The 23,100-nt window shown below is 40.2% G+C and overlaps 2 protein-coding genes across 4 annotated transcripts in view; one reads left to right on the top strand and one right to left on the bottom strand.

Annotated features, from left to right (window-relative positions):
* The window catches only part of LOC136260766 (uncharacterized), a 215,166-nt gene that overhangs the window by 13,323 nt on the left and 178,743 nt on the right, over positions 1 to 23,100 (bottom strand). The gene's annotated exons all lie outside the window — the stretch shown is intronic.
* LOC136260705 (uncharacterized protein C21orf140 homolog) lies at positions 16,990 to 19,670 on the top strand. 3 transcript variants are annotated; one of them, XM_066054551.1, is made up of 13 exons: positions 16,997 to 17,150; positions 17,198 to 17,302; positions 17,355 to 17,469; positions 17,520 to 17,857; positions 17,910 to 17,977; positions 18,027 to 18,180; positions 18,228 to 18,298; positions 18,358 to 18,462; positions 18,563 to 18,662; positions 18,711 to 18,990; positions 19,047 to 19,109; positions 19,158 to 19,220; positions 19,277 to 19,670. In XM_066054551.1, the coding sequence occupies exons 2-11, from the start codon at positions 17,259 to 17,261 to the stop codon at positions 19,068 to 19,070; spliced, it is 1,299 nt and encodes a 432-aa protein (XP_065910623.1). In that variant the 5' UTR covers positions 16,997 to 17,150; positions 17,198 to 17,258; the 3' UTR covers positions 19,071 to 19,109; positions 19,158 to 19,220; positions 19,277 to 19,670. The 3 variants fall into 3 exon arrangements, with proteins under 3 accessions (XP_065910615.1, XP_065910623.1, XP_065910632.1); XM_066054543.1 differs by having other exon boundaries at positions 16,990 to 17,302; XM_066054560.1 differs by lacking the exons at positions 16,997 to 17,150; positions 17,198 to 17,302; positions 17,355 to 17,469 and having other exon boundaries at positions 17,529 to 17,624; positions 17,672 to 17,857.

Raw genomic sequence — 23,100 nt, 5'->3', positions numbered from 1 at the left:
TTTTCCCAAAAGGTATAAATTACTAGAAAAACATGGGAACTGAGGTATACGTATCGAGCATAATATGAGCATAATAGGTAAATATTGAGCATTACTTTATGCCTAATAGGCAAAATTGTGAGCAGTATAGCATAGCATAATAGGTAAAATAACGAGCATAGTCGGCGGGTCCCTACATGAGACTATTATGCTATAAATTATGCTTTTTCAAAAAAAATCACCACTTATGCTCACAAGAAATACCATTGTAGTATGTAGAACTATTAACTAATCAATGTAACAACAACGAAAATATTTTCATACTTTACATGGGTAATTCATGTATAAAAAAGCTAGTTGTGTTTATGTAGAGAATTTGCATATAAACACAATAGATAAACTATGTATAAAACAGTTAAGAACATACCTCAGTGTGAAATTTGTGGTTTAAAATTGTTTACTCAAGTTACACTTCCATAGCAACGTAATTGGTGAAATACAAAATAATTGGTATTTACAAAATACGTTTAAGTATAATGCACAGCATGTATTATTTCAAAACAAGGCTAGAAACAAATTAATAGCATGCTGTGGGTTAATTTATAAAAAGTTAATAAATTCAAGGGATATATACTGGATGCATGCCTAGTTTTTAGAAGTTGCACAGCATCAAATTGTTATCCCAGTATTTTCCTTGTAAACTTCACTATGCCAGTGAAACAAAATAATTATTATAAAACCAAACACTAAGAATAATAAGAAGTATGGTCAAGATTACATCATAAATAAATAATGAATTAATGCTTGAGAAAATACAAGGCCTAGTGCTGTGCACTAACTGGGATTATGATCTGTGTTGGTCAAAGACGCAAGCGTATAAAGCTTGTGCCTCTTTGTGCTGGTGAGTGAAATGGTACGATGATTCTATTTAACATTGATCAAAACAACTTAACATGTGACATGTATTCCTGATGAATTCCAATGTGGGAAAGTGTTCACTCCTCATTTTGCTTTATTGATCAGAGACAGATGATGGGCTGTACCAATGCCACATTTTGCATCCGATACTAATGTTCGATATTTAGTGTCTATTTCCGATACAGGTTTTCTAATGAACTGATATCATATACATAACCGATACTTCACAGTTGAACTTACAGCATAAAGAGTATGTAGCATGATCACTATGGGTGCATTAAATTACTACAATTCATACGCTTTTCAACACTGTACTCCTTTTATTTGTTGGTATTAATGACTGTTCAAAAGGTTTTTATCCAAACATTTCTGTTTTTTTTTTTTTTTTTTTTTTTTTTTTTTTTTTTTTTTTTTTTTTTTGTTTTGCTTTGAACAAAAAAAAATCAACCATTAATCTACCAAAAAAGTGGTGCAAAAACTCTAAGAAAGAGAAAAAGAAGTTGACCAACCTGGGATTTGAACCCAGGCTAACTTATGCTAAGTAAAGAGTATTAGGGAAAGAACTTGGCCATTTGACAACTAAGTCACTTTAACCCGTAATGCGCTTTTCATGGTGCTTATACTACTGTTAATAGTGTATATAACTCAAGTAAAATATCTGTATTGTAGACTTGCAATTGACCAATACTGATACTTGTAATATCGGTATCGATACCGATATAATATCGGTATTGGTATGGGCCTACTGGAAAGCAGATGTACAACGGGTTAGTGTTATAGTCAGGTTACACATGTTTTACCACAGCTGGTTGTTTACAGGCAATGGTGTTAAATACCACAATGGTGGGTTTCGCAAGCTCATCAGCCTGTTGGAGAGAGGGTGCTTGCAAGATAGTGTAAGAAAGCTGAAAGTAAGTCTCTTACGAAATTCTGCACAATCGAGTACTCTAATAAAGCAGTCACTTAGTTGTAGTAGAGCGCACATTCTAATCACTCACACAGTTCTGTCTTTGGTTAACCACCCTATAGTTAAAGAAGTTATACTGTTTAACAACACTAAATTAGTTAAGTGGCGTGTGTTCATCTTGCAGGTGTGCTCAAGACTGATACATGCTCTAATAGAGCAGTCACTTACCTTAATATAGCAGTCAACTACAAACCCTTAATTCTGTTGTAGCAGTCACATCTACGGTTACCACCTTAGAAAATCATGTTGGTGTAATGCAATACTGGTGTTTATATTGCATCACTGAGAGTAGCTACCGTTTGTATTATTCTCCTGACCACAGTGGGCTAGCTACACTCTGTATACGTCTTGCCCTGCTGTTAGGTTGTCTCGTTTGTACATGTACTGTGACCCGGTGCTAGTAATACAAGAATAATAATCTAAACCAAAAACAGCCAAGCTGTAAAAAAAGAGTGCGGCCCTCCAAAAAGGCCAAGGTGAAAGAAGATGTGAAATCCAAGGTGGCGGCCAAGAATGGCTGTGATGGTAGGTTAATGGCAAAATTTTAATTACGACGATTCAGGTGAATTTGCGTTGCCTCCTCCACTAGGATTTGGCACCAAATTCACCTTAATTGTCGTAATTAAAACTTTTGCCATTAACCTACCATCACAGCCATTCTTGGCCACCACCTTGGATTTCACATCTTTTTTCACCTTGGCCTTTTTGGAGGGCTGCACTCTTTTTATACAGCTTGGCTGTTTTGGTTTAGATATCACTTCTTTTTGTATTGCAAGCCACAAAGCTGCCATATGGCTTTGATGCTTCATTTTAACTTGTTTTTTTTCTTTACTGCAGGAATTGTGGAACAAAGGATGTAATTGTGTGTATAGCTTTTGTCTGATGAAATATTTGTATATTTAACATTGAATGATGATTATCACATACGTACTGTAGTTAATAAGGTGACTTCTTACATAACTGAACTGTAACTGAAACTCTCATTGTTTGTAGCTGAACTCTTTTCAGGGTGATTTGGTTCTAGCTGAACTCTCTACAGGATGATTTGTTTCTAGCTGAACTCTCTACATGGTGATTTGTTTGCAGCTGAACTGTCTACATGGTAGTTTCTTTGTAGCTGAACTCTCTACAAGGTGACTTGTTCTAGCTGAACTCTCTACAGGATGATTTGTTTGCAACTGAACTCTCTACAAGATGATTTGTTTCTAGCTGATCTCTCTATAGTGTAGCATGATGGTAGCTGAACTCTCTACTGGATGGTTTCTTTGTAGCTGATCGCTCTACAGGGTGACTTGTTTCTAGCTGATTTCTCTACAGGGTGACTTGTTTCTAGCTGATCTCTGGGTGACTTGTTTCTAGCTGATCTCTCTATGTGGTGACTTGCTTCTAGCTGAACTCTCTATAGGGTAATTGAACTCTCTACAGGATGGTTTCTTTGTAGTTGATCTCTCTACAGGGTGACTTGTTTCTAGTTGATCTCTGGATGACTTGTTTCTAGCTGATCTCTCTACACGGTGACTTGTTTCTAGCTGAACTCTCTATAGGGTTTCTGTTTGTAATTAAACTCTCTACAGGATGGTTTCTTTGTACCTGATCTCTCTACGGGTGACTTGTTTCTAGCTGATCTCTGGATGACCTGTTTCTAGCTGATCTCTCTACATGGTGACTTGTTTGTAGCTGAACTCTCTATAGGGTTACCTGTTTGTAATTGAACTCTCTTCAGGATGGTTTCTTTGTAGCTGATCTCTCTACAGGGTGACTTGTTTCTAGCTGATCTCTCTACAGGGTGAACTTGTTTCTGGCTAAACTCTCTACAGATGATTTGTTTGCAGCTGAACTCTCTACATGGTGGTTTCTTTGTAGCTGAACTCTCTACAAGATGATTTCTTCTAGCTGAACTTTCTACAGGGTGATTTGTTTGCAGCTGAACTCTTTATATGATGGTTTCTTTGTATGTACAAGGTAACTTCATCTAGCTGATCTCTCTATAGGGTGACTTGTTTGTAGCTGAACTATCTGCAGGGTGATTTGTTTGTAGTTGAACTCTCTACAAGGTGATCCTTCTAGCTGATCTCTCTACAGGATGACTTTTTCTAGCTAAACTCTCTACAGGGTGATCTGTTCATAGCTGCACTCTCTACAGGGTGATATGTTTGCAGCTTAACTCTTGACATGGTGGTTTCTTTGTAACTAAACTTTCTATAAGGTGATGTCTTGTAGCTGATCTCTCTACTGGATGACTAATTGTTTCTAGCTGATCTCTCTATAGAGTTATAACTTTTTCTATAGAGTTATAACACTTTCTATAGAGTTATAACATGTTTGTATAGCTGAACTCTTTACAGAGTGGTTTTTTTGATTGGTTGCTGAACTCTCCAGCTACACGGTGACTTGTTTGTACTACAGAGTGACTTGTTTGTAGCTGAACTCTCTACAGAGTGGCTTACTTGTAGCTGAACATTGCATAAAGTAACTTGTTTATAGCTGATCTAGATGAACTCTCTACTGGGTAGCTTTTTTTTTTTGTAGCTGAACCCTTTACGCAGTGGCTTGTTTGTAGCTGAATTCTCTACAGAGTGACTTGTTGTAGCTGAACTCTCTACAAGGTGACTTGTTTATAGCTGAATTCTCTTCAGTGTGACTTATAATGTTCTGAATCTCTACAGCAACATATTTGTAGTTGAACTCTCTACAGGGTGACTTGCTTGTAGCTGAATTGTCTATAAGATTAACTGTTTGTAGCTGAACTCACTACAGAATAACTTGCAATGTCATATAATTCTATAATGGAGTAAGTTATAAACATAGCTGAATGCTCTATTAGGGTGACTGTTCTATTAGAGTATCTCGATCTCGCATATGCTACAAGTAGTTGGCTTTGGAATCATAACTCAGTGGTTTGTAATCCGATTCTTCTCTATTACTGCAAGGACTTGCTATGATAATTATTCCAGCTACACACCGATTTTCAGCTTACTGCTCTAAGCGGTTTGCCTGGTAGGCGTGACAACTTATAGTTTTTTTATTCATAAAAATCGATCGCGTAATTGTGACACAGGTTGGGTTTTGTGTCATACGTATCTCGATGGCCTTTACCTGGATTCCTTTCAAACCACAAAAAGGTACTCCTACAATAGTTACATGATCTACATAGCAATTTTCAGCTCATTTCTTCAAGCCGTTTACCTGTGGGCGTGACAGACCTTCGACCTTATTTTATGCAAATAATCAGTCATAATTCTACAAATATTCATTGGATTCCTACCAAACCTGGTACTGAGATTCGCCTTAATTAGCCCTTTAAGTGTGCCAAATTTCAGCCCGATTGGAGTACGCATTCGTGTTTTATGGCGGATTTTGCAAAGTGTGCGAAATGAAGAAGATGAAGAAGAAAAAAACGAAGAAATTAAAACGAAATTTTGTTCGCTCGTATCTCGGAAATGGCTGGACCGATTTTCTTCAAATTTGGTATGTAGACTCCCATAACTGGCTGGCATGTCTGTAGCAACTTTTGTTCAAATCGGATAAATAATAGTTATACGGGCACAATGTGGAGTCTATGAAATTTATAAACCCGAAGGCCCGGGCTGTAGCGCACGAGCGAAGCGAGGGCGCTACTAAGGGCCTGAGGGTTTATAAATTTCATAGACTCCACATTGTGCCCGTATAACTGCTTTAGACTCTATTTCACATTACACTCAGATCACTTACCTCATCCATGGCTGTTTCTGCTGTAGGCTCGGCAAAAGCGGCTGGTTTTCTTACGATAATACTAGCGCCATGGCAACTATGCGTCCTCACGTGACTAAATAATCGCGCTCGTTAAATCACTGCACGTGAACAACGCATAGCGATTGGACAAATCCGATTTTGAGCATATGTCGTATTGTGCTTAAAGGCGTGGAGTATATTAGAAAACAAGGTGGAGTATATGAGATTTATTACCCACCCAAAACAGCCTAAATAGAGTCTAAGGGATCATAGAGCTACATAGGTGTGAAAATTGCATTTTCTTCCTGTTAATATACTCACGGTGTGGCGCGCCGGTTTCTTGGGCCGCACGACACACTATCGTGTGTCTTGATATGTGACCGGATTTGACAAAACCAGGCTTCCACACACATCCAGAATTATGGCTTTAAAGGTTCATAACTCAATGTAGGAGTATGCTATCAGTTTCAAATAGTAGGTCAATAGCATACTGCATTGTAAAGTTACAAGTGATTAAAGTCAAAGAATTGGATGTGTGTGGAAGCCTGGTTTTGTCAAATCCAGTCACATATGAAAAAACTCACTTTTGTCTGAAATACACTTGCTGTTCCTTTTCACTTGATACTCACTAGTGGACCTATACTTATCGCAAAGAACTACCAGAGGTTGTTTTGAACTGAGTGATGCTTTCATGGTGGATTTTAGGTGTATGTAATATTAGAAATTTTGCAAAAAAAACATGGGTGATTTCTACTATGAACCCACTATCGTGGCATGGATTATGATATACTTGAAACATTGCAATAAAATGTACTGAGACAAGGAAGATTTTACTCAATATGCTAGGGCTGGGAGAATATATCAATTCTGTGATTGTTTCTAAACATCGTGCTGTTGATATATATTATAAATAATTGTGATGTTGTGACATCACATGCAAATAAAGAAATATGTATTAGTTAATTCAAAATAGTGGTACATACCATAGTGGAAAAACTCAATCTGGAAAACAAGCTTACATGTATACTTCTAATACAGTTCAATGTGTGCTAGTTGAAAGCTTAGCTGTTAAAAACTGTTGAATTCCTAAGGATACTATATATTACCAAAACAAGGTGACATTTTGCACATCAACTGTTCAACACAGTAAATTAAGTCCATAGTAAGTTGCATTAATTCAAACAGGATTATGAAGTAAAATGATTCACACAAAGCTGTGCATATACGATGCATGTAAAGTTATAACATCTTGATCAGTGCTTGAAATAACATTGCACAACCAAACATTATCCGGACAATACATGGAATGTCTGAATAAGTTTCTATTTATCCGGACAATTTGTCTGCACAAAAGAAAGTCAGTGAAGATATCGCTAACAATGGTTGCAGAAGCACTAAGAAACGTGTAAGTAGCAAAGAAAACAGTGGAGAAGTTGGAGTCTGAAATGATTCAGATGATACGATGATTGCGGTTTGAAACAGTGTCTGGTGATCGGGAGCACATGAGTCGTGACCATGCTAAAATTTATAGTTTGTCCTAAGTTAAATGATAATTTCTGCTCGATGTGACCAGCGTTGAAACCGGGTCACTACTGCTGACCCGGATACCTGCTGACACAGATAGCAATTCAGGTGACCAGGTCAGACCCAGATTTGACCTGGATTAATTAGAAGTGAGGTGTGTGCCAAGAGCTACGTTTTGAGTGCTGACAAGCACGTTAAGCACAAGGGTGTCTATACTTAATGATGTTAGTCAGTGGGCATGATTCCACATAAGTTTGCAGAAGCAAGATGCGTTTCCTGCAAGTAGGTGTGGCTTTGCACATACCTAACGCACCATAATTAAAAAAGTATGACACAATCATAATATAAAGTAGGAGTGGCTCATGGAAAAAGCTGGCCTTGACTGTATCAGGAGCTCATTGAGTCCTTAGGACGAGGGAGCATGTAACTCCGCATACTTACAACGTAAACAGCAAAATTCAAACATGGCGGACATTTCTTAACATAGTATATTCCTTATATAGTAAAACTTGTATCGTAGGGTAAAGAATTACGTAATAATCATGCCACAAATATGTAGCACCTGGATTAATTCGTGAAAGAAAGAGATGGCAAGAAAGGAAACGTCACAGTCGAGGAAAGGGCTTAACTAACGGAGTGAAATAGTGACAAGATGTTTTGGAGATTGCTAGGAAACATTCTTGCTTACCGCGTAATGTAAGTGGGCCGGCTATCAGTCCACGGTGGCAGCACAGTATCTGCAGTAAATACTGAAGGAATCGAGTTTCATCGCTCACTGCTGGATCAAGAAGACTACAGTATTGTGCCAGTGGTAATCGGTTTAGCGAGCATGCGCGGTATGTGTTTATCCTTATACGGTTATTGTTTAAATTACTATTAATAAATTGCGACGCCATGTTTGAATTTCGCCGTTTACGGAGTTACATGCTCCCTCGTCCTACGGACTCGATGAGCTCCTGACTGTATCTCATACAACAATCGATTAGTGGGCGTAGCTCCACATAAGCCGGCATGCAGCTATGAGCATGGTTTCGTGCATACCTGTAGACTTTACTATCACCAAAATATGGGCATGGCTGCACATATGGCTGCAGGTAGTCATCCAATAAGTGGGTGTGGCTCACAAAAGAAGCTGGGTTGCATCAGGACTTAACTATGACGTGTTTATACACTTCCGTACTGTCCAACTAATTAATGTGCTTCGCATGTGATCCAATCTGGGTCAGACCTGGATAATTTTTAAAGAGGGTCTGACCCGGATATAATGTGACATGATTGACCTGATCCGGTTTCAACAATGGATGCAACACTATGGGCCAGCCTTTCAGGGTTCTGCCCAGAAATTCCTGAGTGGTGGCCTAAAGTTAACATGAACTGATATGCTGTGTGTTATATTAGGGTATATTGCACATGTAACAGTGATATATGTAAGAATTGTATTGGTTGGATTTAAAAGGATACTGGTTGGATTTTAGAGGTACTGGTTGCTTTGAATCACTGCCGAACAGTGTGGGAAGGACCCTGCTTTACTGAAGGCCCGACCAATATTCGTGCTTTGACCTTCAAGGATCACGTGGCAACCAATATGCACAAGGGAGCAATGGCATTGGAGGCCAAGGAGGCAGCCAGTAGCTTGATGGAGTTTGCACCAACTGCAAAGGAAATGGCTCAATCCAACCTTAGTGAGGCTTCCAGGTTGAAGATTAAAAGAAAAATGGATATTGCTTACACAATTGCTAAAGAAAACCACTAAGATGGGAGTTAGCTACTATTTGTAGGTCTGAAGTTATTGAATTAGCTATAGCTATGACTTTATGACCATATCACTCACTGTAAATGACCATATCACTCACCATAACTATCAGTGTAATAATACATTCAATACACAGTAAAAATAGCGTTCCAATACTACATATTCTAACCCCGTCTTTATTCAGTATTGGAACAACTATTTTTAAAAACTCTCTATAACAAGACAAAACGAACCTCAAATCTATAAATGACTCTAATGTTATTCACTATTGAAGGCTGTGGTCCATTTTTGTTTGAGCCAAGGTAGAATTTTTGGACTATTGTAGGGTCCGCAACCCGAAAAATCAACTTTTACAAATCGATCCGCCTACCATTGTGGGATGTTCATTGTGGTATCCCATTGCTAGATCCACCATGAAACCGGAGGCACGATTGTTGTCTTCACAGAAATATCGATTTTAGTATTTCGTGAGATGCAAAAAATATTTTTTAAATTTCGTGCTCCACACAAAGAACAGGATAGAACTTGCTGCTTAGCTAGATATTATCTAGAGTTAATGTAGTTAAAAAGTACGCACAGTAATAAGCAAATGATTCACTGGGTTCCCGGCACAGGGTTGCTTTCTCTCAAAAAGCAGAAAATGAACCGCAAGTTTTCGAATTCAAACTGCCTTACCAGCCAAGACAAGAAAAGCCAACTCTTCCTCATAGTGATGTGATAAGGTTGGATGTATAGTCTGTCTATGCTGTTAGTCTGGAAAGGATCTGAGACTTCTCACCATCTAGGTGAAGAACGTCAAAATTTTCGTACGTCATTTCAAGGGATTCTCTCAATGGTACCAAAGTGCTTTCCAGTGCTTCTGATGCCACACTGGTCACTTAATTTTGTTTAGAATGATGATAAATGATGGATTAAAACGTTTGGTAGTAGTAGTAGTTGGTGTTTCTGTGATTTCATATGATGCAGTATACCAGCAGCTCACCAGGAGCTCCACCCAGCTCGAATCAAAAATGAAAGATTTTGTGCTTTTTTCGGTTTGTTTTGGATGCTTTGCAGCATAATGGTGATGTAGGGTGATCTAGTGAAGATTTGAAGCTGCTGTGGAGCGTGAGAGGTGAAGTCAAATTTGGACGATTTTGCTGCCTCCCTTGATGCATAGCTTAGAGCGAGGCGTGGAAGTTGTGGATGAAATAATAATTGACAATCACTGCTACCAAACGTTCAGGGACATCTTTTGCCATAGCTTTAATTTATAACTGATGATTGTTGTTGCTGCAGAAGCGCTGGAAATGGCTAGAAAGTGCGACACAATTCTTTGATGCTGCAGAAAATTTTGATGCTCGTCACCCAGATGGTGAGAAGTCTCAGATCTTTTCCAAACTAACAGCATAGACAGACTATGCACCCAACCATATCGAAACACTATGAGGAAGAGTTGGCTTCTCTTGCCCTGGGTGGTAGGGCAGTTTGAATTCGAAACTTCATATCTCTTTGTCTGTTTTTTCAAAGAAAGCAACCCTGTGCTGGGCACCCAGCAAATCATTTACTTATTTCTGTGCGTACTTTTCAACTACAACAACTCTGGATACGATTTGGCTAAGTAGCAAGTTTCATCCGGTCCTTTGTGTGGAGAAATAAATTTTGCATCTTGGAAGATACTGAAAACAATATTTCTGTGAAGACAACAATCGTGCCTCCGGTTTCATGGTGGATCAAGCAATGGGATACTACAATGAACATCCCACAATGGTAGGGGGATTGATTTGTAGAAGTTGATTTTTCGGATTGCGGACCCTAACTATTGGTTCCAACACCTAAACATAGACAGAATAAATACAGTCAGTATTTTTGTATGAATTATGCTGTGGTAATTGTAACATTTTTTAGATCAAGACTCACAGTAGTGAGTCATGCGGCCAAGGATAGTAGGGTATGCGACTACCATGAGTTATTTACACGAACAACTAACTCTTAATAGAACACACACCTAAAACCTACTTTTAAAACTATTCTTATGTAAAAAAACCACTGTCGAGAACTAGACATTATAAGTAATTGTGTGTAGTTAATACTCAGGCCATTTTGTTGTATTAGATTTTTTGGGTTCGCGCATGCGTGTAATTGGCGTTATGAATAATTAAGATGGCGTATGTGTAATACCGCGTGGCCAGCAGTTAGTCCGATTCTCGATCGTCGTGGACCCTTCGAACCCCTCTACAACATTGGTGCTGTGACCAGTCGCTACGACGGTGGATTAGTCTTCTCCGCACACTACCTGTGTACCGATTCGGGATCATCATTTCTAAACACAGAAGTCGTGGTACCGTGGCATTCGAACCGTTCGAAAATGGTACCCGTTAAGGCAAGCACCCGTATCGCGTAGAACTGTTGTCGTTGCCCCCTTTTCAACACAGCATGCACTAATTAGAATTTACTGGACCTAACCTGCGATGGAACAGGCAGCTCGCCTGCAGAAATCTAGAAACGCCTACAAGAGCCATGTATCTCGCCAATTCAAGAAGGTGGAGGAGCTAATGGCCAGTGACACAATTGATGAACTTATTCTATCTTCGTTGAAAACCACAAAAGAAGTTCTATCAAAGAAGAGAGAGATCATCTGCCAGCTGGACACTCAAATAATTGAATCAATAGAAGATGGTGATGCACTTGAGGATGCGATCTTAGACATTGAGGACATGCAAGACAGGATCTTGGAGAAGGTGAATCATATTGATACATTTATAAGAATGCATACAAGATCCCAACCCACTGGCTTATCGGTAACCTCCCCATCCATACCAACCTCCTTGTCGGAGCCATCAGTTCGCCCTACGCCCCCTGTATCTACTCAACCTAGTACAGTCACACCCTCGTCAATAGACCCAGCATCCACTCCTAGCACTGTTGAACCTCCCTCACACATTTTCACAGCTAGTTCCAGTGCTATAGAACGTGAAAACACTACACCTACAACTCACATGACAACACCGTTAACGAGTCCCCAACTCTACAATACAAGTCGTTTACCCAAACTTGAGCTGCCAACATTCTCAGGAAACCCGCTTAGTTTGCAATCCTTCTGGGACTCTTTCGATGCTGCGGTCAACTCCAACCCCACACTGAGTACGATACACAAGTTCAATTACCTTAAGGCTCAACTCCAAGGAGATGCAGCACGTGTCATAGCTGGCCTCCCATTGACAGAGGCAAATTATGCACAGTCAATTGCCTTTTTGAAGCAACGCTTTGGCCAGCCAGAGAAGCTCATTGACGCACACACTCGTGCTCTCATAGAGCTACCAGGTCCGACAAATGAATTGTCTAGCTTGCAACTGTTCTACGATGTCACTGAGAACCATATCAGAGGCCTTGCATCTCTCGGGGTACCCAAGGAATCATATAGCCAGATCCTAGTATCCATAATCCGCGGTAAACTTCCTGCCCGTGTACGCAGAAACTTAGCTAGAGGTCACGATCAACCGAGATGGACTCTTGATGACCTGCAAGCTGCCCTGTTGAAGGAGATACGGGTATTGGAGAGCGGATTGTACACCACAGACTTGTCAAGTGAACCCGGAACACGTTCCACTGCATCCTTCTATGCTGGCATTAAGGGAGGACGACACCCAAGTGGTGGTGGTGGTAAGAAGAAGACACTATGTGCCTATTGCAAGGGCGAACACTCTCCTACTACATGCACACACGTTACAGACTATCAACAGCGGCTAGAAATAGTTCGCAAGGCTAATCTTTGCTTTAACTGCTTGGGGAACCACAAGATCTCACAGTGTAACTTGAAGTTTCGGTGCAAGCAGTGCAAACACAAGCACCACACTAGTTTATGTAAACCCTCTGATGGTGATGTCCCCAAGCCTACTACTACTGCACAGAACACAGATAAACAGGCACAGCCACCCAGCCAACAGGTTAATACCATCACAGCTCCTATTTTACGTAGTGCACACAATAACAAGGAAGCTTCTCCCCCAACTGTCAGCCTGTTGAAGACAGCCATTGCCCCTGTTGTTGGTGAGGGTATACGCATACAGGGTAACATCTTATTTGATGAAGGTTCTCAACGCTCCTTCATCACCGAGGAGACAGCCACCAAGCTTAGACTAACACCAGTTGGCACTGAAAATATTACCATAGCACCGTTTGGAGCTGAATATTCCTCACCCAAACCCATAGCAGTGGGCTAAGTCAGTGTTGAAACTGAGGCTGGGGACAGAATACCCATATCCGTACTTATAGTACCGTTTATTGCTGCGCCTTTGAAGATGTCAGTACGGGCATCCATTGAGAGCTTTCCTCACTTGCGTGGATTGAGGCTAGCACACCCTATCACAAGTGAACAGTTTCCACATATCTATTTTGATAGAGGCTGATTACTACTGGACCTTTGTGGAGGACAAGATTGTGCGAGGTGATGGGCCAACTGCCCAGCAGTCCAAACTGGGGTTCCTTCTGTCAGGACCCATATCCTTCCCAATGACACATGTACAGCTGAATGTTGCCTCTATGGCCATAGCCACCAGTGAGGAACCTGACCTTGACAGATTTTGGTCTATAGAAGAAGCTGGCACTTCCCCATCTATCTCTGGACAGGGAGACACTTTCATGCATCACTATCAGGCCACCAGCATTAGTCAAGCTGCCGATGGCACTTACACAGCACGGTTTCCATGGAAACCAGATCATCTCCCGCTGCCATCCAATTTCACAACCTGCATGAGACTAACACGGCAGCTAGAATCTCGTCTATCAGAAACACCATCTCTTTTACAGTTGTATCATAGTATCATCACTGATCAGGAAGCACGTGGCTTCATAGAGAAGGTTGAGCCTACTGACCATCCAGCTAATGTTCATTACTTGCCACACCACCCAGTCAAGAAGGAGTCTGCAACTACACCGATAAGAATCGTTTATGACTGCAGCTCTTGTCAAAGTAAAGAACATGCAAGTTTAAACGACTGTCTTTTGGTAGGCCCACCTTTCTTGAATGATCTTTGCTCAGTTGTGCTACGATTTAGACTCCATATCCCTAGCCACTGATAAGGGGAACTTCTTGAGATGCAGGTCAAGCATGGCGTTCAACATAAATGGTGAACTGGACGTTCCAAAGGGTACCACCTTGAAGCGATAGGTTGTTAGAGTACCAGACGGGTTACTAACATCCGAAACCCATAAAAAGCGAGTTGAGTCCCGGTCTGATTCGTGAAGCTTGACATGTAGAAATGCCTTCTCAATATCAGTGGCAAAGGCAAAGGTGTGGGTCCAGCTAAGAAACAAGCTAAGAAACAAGAAACAAAACAGCAAAAGCAATTGGTTGCTCATTTGATCCCAGTTGATGTGCTAATATGGTTCAAGGGTTCAATCCTACAGTGGTTCACAGTTCAAGTAAGGTTTCATTAGCTAGTCTTTTCCAAACAATCTAGTCCATTTCCCTGAGTCATTACTAACTGCAACTGTTCACACTGATCTTTGTACTGCACTTCTACTTTAATCGGTCCCTTTACAGTCAGCTGCTCCCACTGTAGGTTTTTAACTTACTTAGGACTCTTGAATAGCAGGTGCTTTTCCTTGTGGCCATTGTGGCTTTACAAACGATTGATATCAATGCTCTGGTGTCCAGCTCTATCTCAAGGTGTACGTAAAAATAATCATCAATGTCCTCAAGCAGCATGTTTATAGGATGAGTGATATTTGAGCATTGTGGTACAATACAGTTCACTTACAACTTCATATTACCACAGTCACACATGGCCACGTATGTTACCATGCAGCAACATAGGATCTGCCACATGTGGCAAGGAATACCACTACGTGTGTTTGGGAATACTACTATGCTGTACACCATTTGTGGCACGTGTTTACGACACTGTGGCTTAAAATGATGCAGTGCATGGCTGCTGAAGGAATTTTGGGTATCATCATTTGCATTGAAATCCAAAATTTCCTGTGGGGAAGGCGTGCCACTGGCTTGGCATGTGTAAGCATGGTCATACAATGTCAGATCATGTCAGATTAATGAGGACTAGTTATAATCTGCTGTGTCTGTTGGCCCTGGAGTGGTGTCTTCTACGTACATCGGATTACATCACATGCAGAGTATCTGGCAGGGAAGGACAATGTTTTACAGACTGGGAATTTTGTCACCGTGACAGCAGTGATTGGAAACTCCTTATGCATAAATGTCTAGGATTGCCCAGACAAATCCCTTTGTCCTTTGATATTACAGAATGTCCCAAGACAAATTCTTTCTGTCCTATCAGAGAATGAAGGACATCCCAACCTCTATTTACCCATACTGTCTCAAGACCAAGTAGTCTCAGCAATACCTAGGACACTGATGAAGGGCATCCCAAGGCAGTCCTTGTGTTAAATCTAAGTAGTCCCTGCAAGACCTGGGACACTAAAGTACATCCCAAGACAGTCCTGGTGTTATTCACGTATTGTGTCCCAAGTCCAAGTAGTCCCTGCAAGACCTAGGACACTAAAGGACATTCCAAGACAGTCCTGCTGTTATTCACTTATTGTGTCCCAAGTCCAACTAGTCCCTGCAAGACCTAGGATACTAAAGGATATCCCAAGACAATCCTGGTGTTATTTACCTATGGTGTCCCAAGTCCAAGTAGTCCCTACAAGACCTGGGACACTAAAGGACATCCCAAGACAGTCCTGGGTAATGACCTCCTACCGTCAACTTTCAAAACTGTCCACTACATGCTGGGTGCTTTTACAATAGATTTATTTGCAAGCAGAACGAACGCTCAACTGCTAAATTACTGCAGCTGGAGACCCAATCCACAGGCGAGAGAGGTAGATGCCTTTTGCAACATCTTGGTTACAGGATTAGCCATATATTTTCCCCTCTCTTTCATCTTGATTGGAAGGGCACTGTCTAAGATCTGTTTGGAAGAGATAGACTATGCTTGCTTACTATCCTCAACTTGGCCAGCCCAGGTGTGGTACTCGTAGGTGTTGAGAATGTTAGTGAGGAATCAATTCTACTCCCCATGGAGTAGATCCTGCTCCTGAGTTCAGACCTGATACCTCATCCTCTAATCTAGGAAAGCTGGAAGTCTTAGCTGCATAGCCTGTCTCTGGCAAGCTTTCTCAACACAAGGATTTTCTGAAAGGGTTACAGAACTAGGCTTGCGTCGATTATGCCGGCATAAGTTTGGCATAATAGGGGAAGAAAAGCATAAAACACAATGCTGGAGCATAATTAGGAGCATAATGGGCAAATTTCCACCACAATAAGTATAACTTCTGCTATAACAGTCACAAAGTCAAGGGGTAACCTATTTTGGATGGAGAAATGATTCCTGACAACGTGACTGTAGAAAAATGCACTACTATCTTACTACAGGTTTTAATATACTCGATGGAATGAATGCTTTTCATTGTGAGTTTGAGTTTTATAGGACATGCGTAGTCACATGCCAACTAGTACCAAGGCATGGCAAAGCAGTTTAGCTGAGCTTTAATCGTTGAATTTGGTATTATATAATGCGTCTTATCGTCTGGTTTTGAATAAAATGTGATATGATGATTATGATTATTGAAAGCTCGATTGGAAGACACTACAATAGAAGCTCTGATGATTAGTGTTGAGTCAGTATAGCTAGTGAATATCTGGACATTGAAACTAGTGAAGTCTCTGCTGGTCTACAGTGAGACTGGGGTTAATATCAAACCAGGAAGCTATTTCAAAAAGATCGAGATTCTCTAATAGAACAGTCAAACACTCTAATAGAACAGTCATCACATGCAACAGAGAGAATGAGAACTGTTTAAGTGTTTATCCCCAGGAGGCTAATATGTTCTTTGCAAATGCAAGTCACATATTATACTGAGCAGTTGCTGTCCTTTGAATACCATGGCCAATTGTTAAAACTCAGAAGATCTATCAGAAACCATGCATATTTTATACATAGTTATTTGCATACATGACTACAAAGATATTAGACAATAAATTGTCATGTATATAGCTGACAGACTACCCCTTGCTATACTATAGTACGTTTGCGTTGAGCTGAATCCTGGGTTGGTGATTAGGAAGCCATACAAGATCAAAGGCTTTAAACATGATGTTCATGACGCATTTATTCGTAAGCTCATGTTACGGGCGCGCACTTAATTGTCGAAAATATGGCGTCCAGTGCAGCGTTAGTGAGTGCAGAGCGAAACCCTCTTGGAAAGAGGTTAAACAGCCAAACAAAGTTTCTACTCATGAAGCTATGGACCTACTTCGAGCAAAAAGCGAACAAGTCTAAAGTTTCCGTCAATGTGAAGCAGAGAATCTCTAAGGCCACTGGTATTAGATATCTTTGCAGCTGGGTTTGGTATTGATTTCACCACGTAAGGATTTCAGAGTCATCTATTGTAAGAGTGAGGATGGAGTACCGCAAGAAAGGCGGGTTTTCTACGCCAAGAAAAAGGTACAAAAGTAGTTTGCAGGAGGCTACTCTATTCATCTAATCGTCACTGCAGGTACAAACGTTCACGAATCCGTGTCGATGCAGACAGTTTCGACCGGGATGCAATCAGACGGAAAATACATTCGTTATACGACAAGAAAGAAAATCTATCACTGTCGAAGATTTTGGTGGGTGAATTTGAACACTCGAGCCTTTGGTTTTGTTACTCCGTCTACAGTCAAAACTCCGGAATGATGGTGTTTTCTCCGGGGAAAGAACATCACTTAGAAGGGTATTGAAGGATATGGGATTCAAGCATAGAACGATTAATGACAAGAGATTAGTATTGTACCAGTTTGTGTGTTTTAATTTTACTACACATACATGCAGGGTATACTATGAGCAGCCCCGCATAGTCCATCAGCGTCATAAATATTTGAGACGAATGAGGCGCAACAGAACTGAAGGGAAACCAGTGGTGTACTTGGATGAGACTTGGGCCAATGCGCATGATGGAAAGTCCAGAGCCTGGGTAGAGGCTGATAAGACTACTGGGGGGACTATAGGAGGAGTCAGGTTGGTTAAATAGCTTTCAAAAGTATGCTTGTTTAACCTAATTTATACATAGCAAGCCATCAGGTAAAGGAAAGCGCCTTATTATCTTACATGCTGGAGGCAAAGATGGATGGGTTCCCGGTAATTTTCTATGATGTGAAGTATCCAGTAAACACAGTTGTTCTTTCAGGTTGTGATTGGGTTTTTAAAGCCAAGAAAGGATCTGCAGCTGATTACCATCAAGAAATGAATGCAGAGAATTTTGAAAGGTGGTTTAAAGAAAAGTTACTTCCAGCATTACCAGCCAATTGTCTGATTGTAATGGACAATGCCAGTTACCATAGGTAGGTATTAGATTTGTCAACTGTAAACATTACTGTGTTAACTGCAGTCGCCACTTGGTGGAGCAACCAAAGCAAAAGTGGCGAAAAGCACAGCTGAAAGAGTGGTTAAATAAGAAACGTAAGGCAGTGTGTATATACTGTCACTGTTTCAGTATGTGACTGTATGATGATTCACAGGTATAGCATATCCAGAAAGTTCACTGAAAAGAGATCTGTGGGAAATCATCAAACGAGCAAAAACTCCTCCAAGATATGCTATAGATGAGATAGCTGGAAGTAAAGGTATGTTAAGTGTATACATTGTGGCTCTGAAATTTTTCTGGTATGGCTTTTTTCTGGTATACTGTTGTGATCCCAGTTCTTTCGGCTAACATAATAATAGGCCATGAAGTAGTCAGACTACCAGTTGCACACTGTGAACTGAATCCTATTGAGATGGCCTGGAGTCAAGTGAAGGGACACGTAAAGCGGAACAACAAGAGGTATATCAACATTGTTATGGACATTGTTATAGTTTGGCATCTATTTAGGTTTACTTTGACTGAAGTTAAGGAACTGGTTTATCAAGGATTTGAGGCTGTTACATCTGAGAGGTGGCAATCTTTGATAAAGCACGTTCAAGAAGAAGTTGAAGATCATTACTGGGAACAGGATGGACTTCATGAGGAACTTCTAGAACGATTCCTCATTCACGTCAGCAGTGATAGTAGCGATAGTGAAGATGGTGATGGTGGTGATGGTGGTATTAATGACTCCTCCACCACCAGCAACAGTGAGTCCGAGTCTTCTTCTGAGCCTACTTCATCTGATGTAAGATTGTTTGATATTTACAATACTAGTGTTACAACTTGTATGTTGTTCTCCAGGAGTCATCGGATGGCTGGGATTGAACTCTGCAAAGTACATGAAAAAAAAACAACAGATGAAGTGTAAGTGCATGCACTTTCAAAGTTATTGTTACTTTATTATGCTTGCAGAAGGTGAAAATACCAGACATTGTGTATATTGATCAGTGCAGGAGTGTTTAAAAGTCACTAAAGGTATTATAGGTCCAAATGCATACAAACAGTATTTCATTTAGTGAAACTTTCTGTAGAGTTCTGTGGGAATGTGACTTTGAGAACCAGGTGCTGATTTGAAACGGCTTGTATGGCATGTGCACAAAGTGATGGGAAAAGGATTAAAATGACAAATTGACTGGATGGGAATAGGAGAGAATAAGCAGCTGTGTGGTAAATGTGAAGTTAAAAACATGTTGTTTGCCTCACTTGCAGGTACACCTATGCTGGATAAAAGTACTTGAGCTGTTATAATTTGGGTTTTTACTCTTAATGGCTGAAAGAGGTTTTTCCCCTGAAGATAAGTGGGCCACTTACCTTCTAAATACAATGCAACAGTGGCCCCAGCTCTTCTACTCACGCAACTCTGTTTTACACACACAAAAACTGTTTATTTTTTCTTGCAAAAGTGTATTACAGCCTCTTACATAACAGATGGTGATATCATGCGTGTTGAGGGCGGGAGTGTGACGTCTGGTTTCGCCACAAACATGTGTCAACATGAATATCAAAGGGCCGTGCTTTAGAGGCTTCCCCATTGAAAATGGATGGAGAAACTTTGCAGTGTCATAACTAGAGTGTCTTACATTCGAATGAAGTGCTTTTAATATATTTTTAGCGGATTGAGAAGCGCTACGTATCGAGCAATACAGGAGGCCCGTGCGATGTAGCAATCGTAAGTTATTAATCGTTTTTGAGGGTTTAGCTCAACGCGAACGTACTATAATTATATAACTCTAGAGTACATCCCCTTTTCAAGCTAGTGCTATTATTTCTATGTTGCAGTTGAAGAGAAACTTCTCCATTTACATTCTATCATATGAAAAATTTCTCTATACAAAGAAAACAACACACACAAAATTAAAGCATAATGCATTTCTGAATAGCATAAAAACAAGCATATAATAGGCAGAAAATTGGGGAAATACGTATGCCAAAAAGCATAATAAGCAAATTTTGGAGCATAATAGACTCAAGCCTATACAAAACTACTCCTGCACACCTGGAGATCTAATACCTATGCAGCATACAAATTAGCCTGGTCTAAGGGTGTGGGTGGTGTGCTGGAAGGCACATCAAGCATCTTTAGGTGACATGCTAGAATTTCTTGCAGACCAATTTGATTTAAGTTTACAATGCCGTTCCCTTAATGCATTACACTCGGCAATCTCAACTTCTTACCCACAGTTAGATATTATAATGTTAATGTGATCCTTAGTGTCTAGGTTACTAAAGGGCATGTTTAATGCCAGGCCACAGCTCCTCACCTCAGAGGGTCATGGGATGTAGCTAAAGTTGTTAGGAGCTGCCCTTCAAAAGGACTCTCAATTTTAGAGCTGGGTAGGAAGGTGGTAACATTAATGGCTCTAGCTAATGCAAGTAGGTGTTCAGACCTGGAAGCCCTAGATAGGGGTTATTTGAGGTGGACACCCACTGGGGCTCAATTTACAATTTGTAGTGTTTTTTTAGTTATATGTAGCATACAGCTACATATGCACATGTGACTGTTCTATAAGGATGACTGCTGTATTAAAGTATCTCAAGCCAAGGAGTGTTGGTCTCTAATCTTTTATTGGCCTCCAACATAGTTGATTAAATTGTTGGGTTAGCTAAATGATTTCCTATTGGCAATGAAGTTCAATGATCTTCCTGTCTGTTTAATCACAGGCTTCCCCCTCCACACAAGTGTAATGATCATTACATGGTTTTGGTGATATATTTCTGTGTGTGTTTTCCATCATCTATTAAATATGGTAATAGGATTAGTGTGCTGAAGTGTAGTGTAATTTCCATTAAATACTATACCTGCTCATTATGTAAATGATTGAGGCAGATTCCATGGGCAGCAGTACAGATATGTGGGAATACAGTATAGATATGAAAGGAATTTTACAAAAATAAGTGCACTCAGATACTGTAGCATGGTTGATTATGTGCATAATATTGTAAATAGCAAAAACCAGCCAAAGTAACCGTACCTATGTACGTACATGTATGTATCTATTTGTTGTACAGCTAGAAATAGATATAGATAGTCTTAAAATTGAAGGGGTTAAAGTACTTGAGATGAACAATCTGAACAAGACAACTCAGGCAGCACAATATTACAATACTTAAAGTACTTCCACTGCCTAGACACTTGTGTACATGAAAAATACAGCACCTGAGAGGTGTCTCAAGACTAATACAACACCTTATGCTGTATTAGTCTCTTGGAATAACCCTCATGCTGTATTCTTTGTACACATGTGTGATTGTGCTTCAATTATAATGTGTACATGCTTGGAGCCACCTACGTACGTATCTTCAAAGTCAAATTTCAGGTATCTTATAAACTCTGGCTGACCATGTTACATTTAATGGCTGGCTAAGGTGCATATTAATGTACCATGATCTTGATGTGGGAGTGATACAAAATTAATTGGGGGAGATTATTATTGGTGACGTGATGAAAGCCATGCGTCTGATTTACATCCTACAGCAAACAGATAGAGGCGATTAATCACCCTTGCTACTCTGTGAGTTGAGATTAAGGTTAGTACTATTGCTATAGCCTATTCACTAACATTTCCCAACAATTTTAAATATTGAGACCACGCCTACTTTTAAAATAAGATGAGATAACTACTGTATAGAAAAGCTTACCCTTCTAGATGTCTAGTGAACTTTTAGTAGTCTTTAAATGATGCAGCAGCTTTAGTTTTAAAAAAAAAACAGTAGTAAAATTGCTTAATTACCTTTTTGTGATATCCTTAGGATTTGCCCATTCACGTTATCAGAATAAATGTAGTACTTGTTGCTAACCCATAGTTGAATTTACAAGGGGTATTTGTAGGTTTCCCTCCATGGGTTATTAGCCTGCAATAGGCATGTCAGTTGTATTGTTTCCCTTGTGATTTGCCTGATATGTACGTACACCCACTCTGTCTGGCCTGGCTTGGGTGTATATACAGGGCCAGAGGAGGGAAAATTGAGTTGGTCAGGCCATTGACTATAATGTTGAAATTGCTACTATATACATACCAATGAGAGAGGAGCTGTTGCACAGTGTGCGAAGCACAAGCATTCTGGGGGCATGCCTCCACAGGAAATTTTTGAAAATTAGACACTCAGATATGCAATTTTAGTGATATTTCACAGCTAGCTAGCTATATAAATATGCTCAAGCCTATCTGTTGTTCTTCAGACTTTCTATACTATGTATAAAATTATTGTAGACCTGACATACCCAGGGGACACAGCATGAAACTTGCTGTATGGTTCATTTAGTTATACAGTGTAGCTAGCAGTTAGAAGTTCAAGGGAGGTCTAGGGGTGCAACCCCCAGGAACTGCAGAATTTTTGCAATTTAAAGGCTTGAAAATGCCTTAAAATTTAAAATTGATGCTAAATTTTAAAGTAAAACTAGCTATAGCAACTTGCAACCAAATTTCACAGGGAACCCATGCAGCATGGCCCCCTTTAGCTAGGATATAATTGCTATACAGTGAATTCACACAGCTACAATAAAAAGCTACACAGCTACAAAAATACAGTATACTACTATACTGGTTTGTATGAAGTGAACGGATCATCACGTCTAGTAAATTAAATATACTGGTGGACAGTCACGAGATCAATCAGTATTCGATAATGGCACGATGTGGGTGAGACTGAGAGTTTGCTCAGTACACTGTTAAAATTCAGGTGTACCAAAAGCACCTTTAGGGGTGTCCAGTTGCATGTCAACTCCCTTCAGGTGTTAGAAAAGGGTGTTGTGGTGACACTTAGAGGGTGTGAAAGAAGAGTGCTTAGCATATAACACCAGAGTGTAAAGGTGCTACAGGAGGTGTGGGTCCAGGGTGTGTGGTGGGGTGCACTG

This window comes from Dysidea avara, chromosome 1 (assembly GCF_963678975.1).
Source record: "Dysidea avara chromosome 1, odDysAvar1.4, whole genome shotgun sequence".
NCBI lineage: Eukaryota > Metazoa > Porifera > Demospongiae > Dictyoceratida > Dysideidae > Dysidea > Dysidea avara.
Note: the sequence above shows the minus strand (reverse complement) of the source record. Positions and strands in the feature narration are given on the sequence as shown.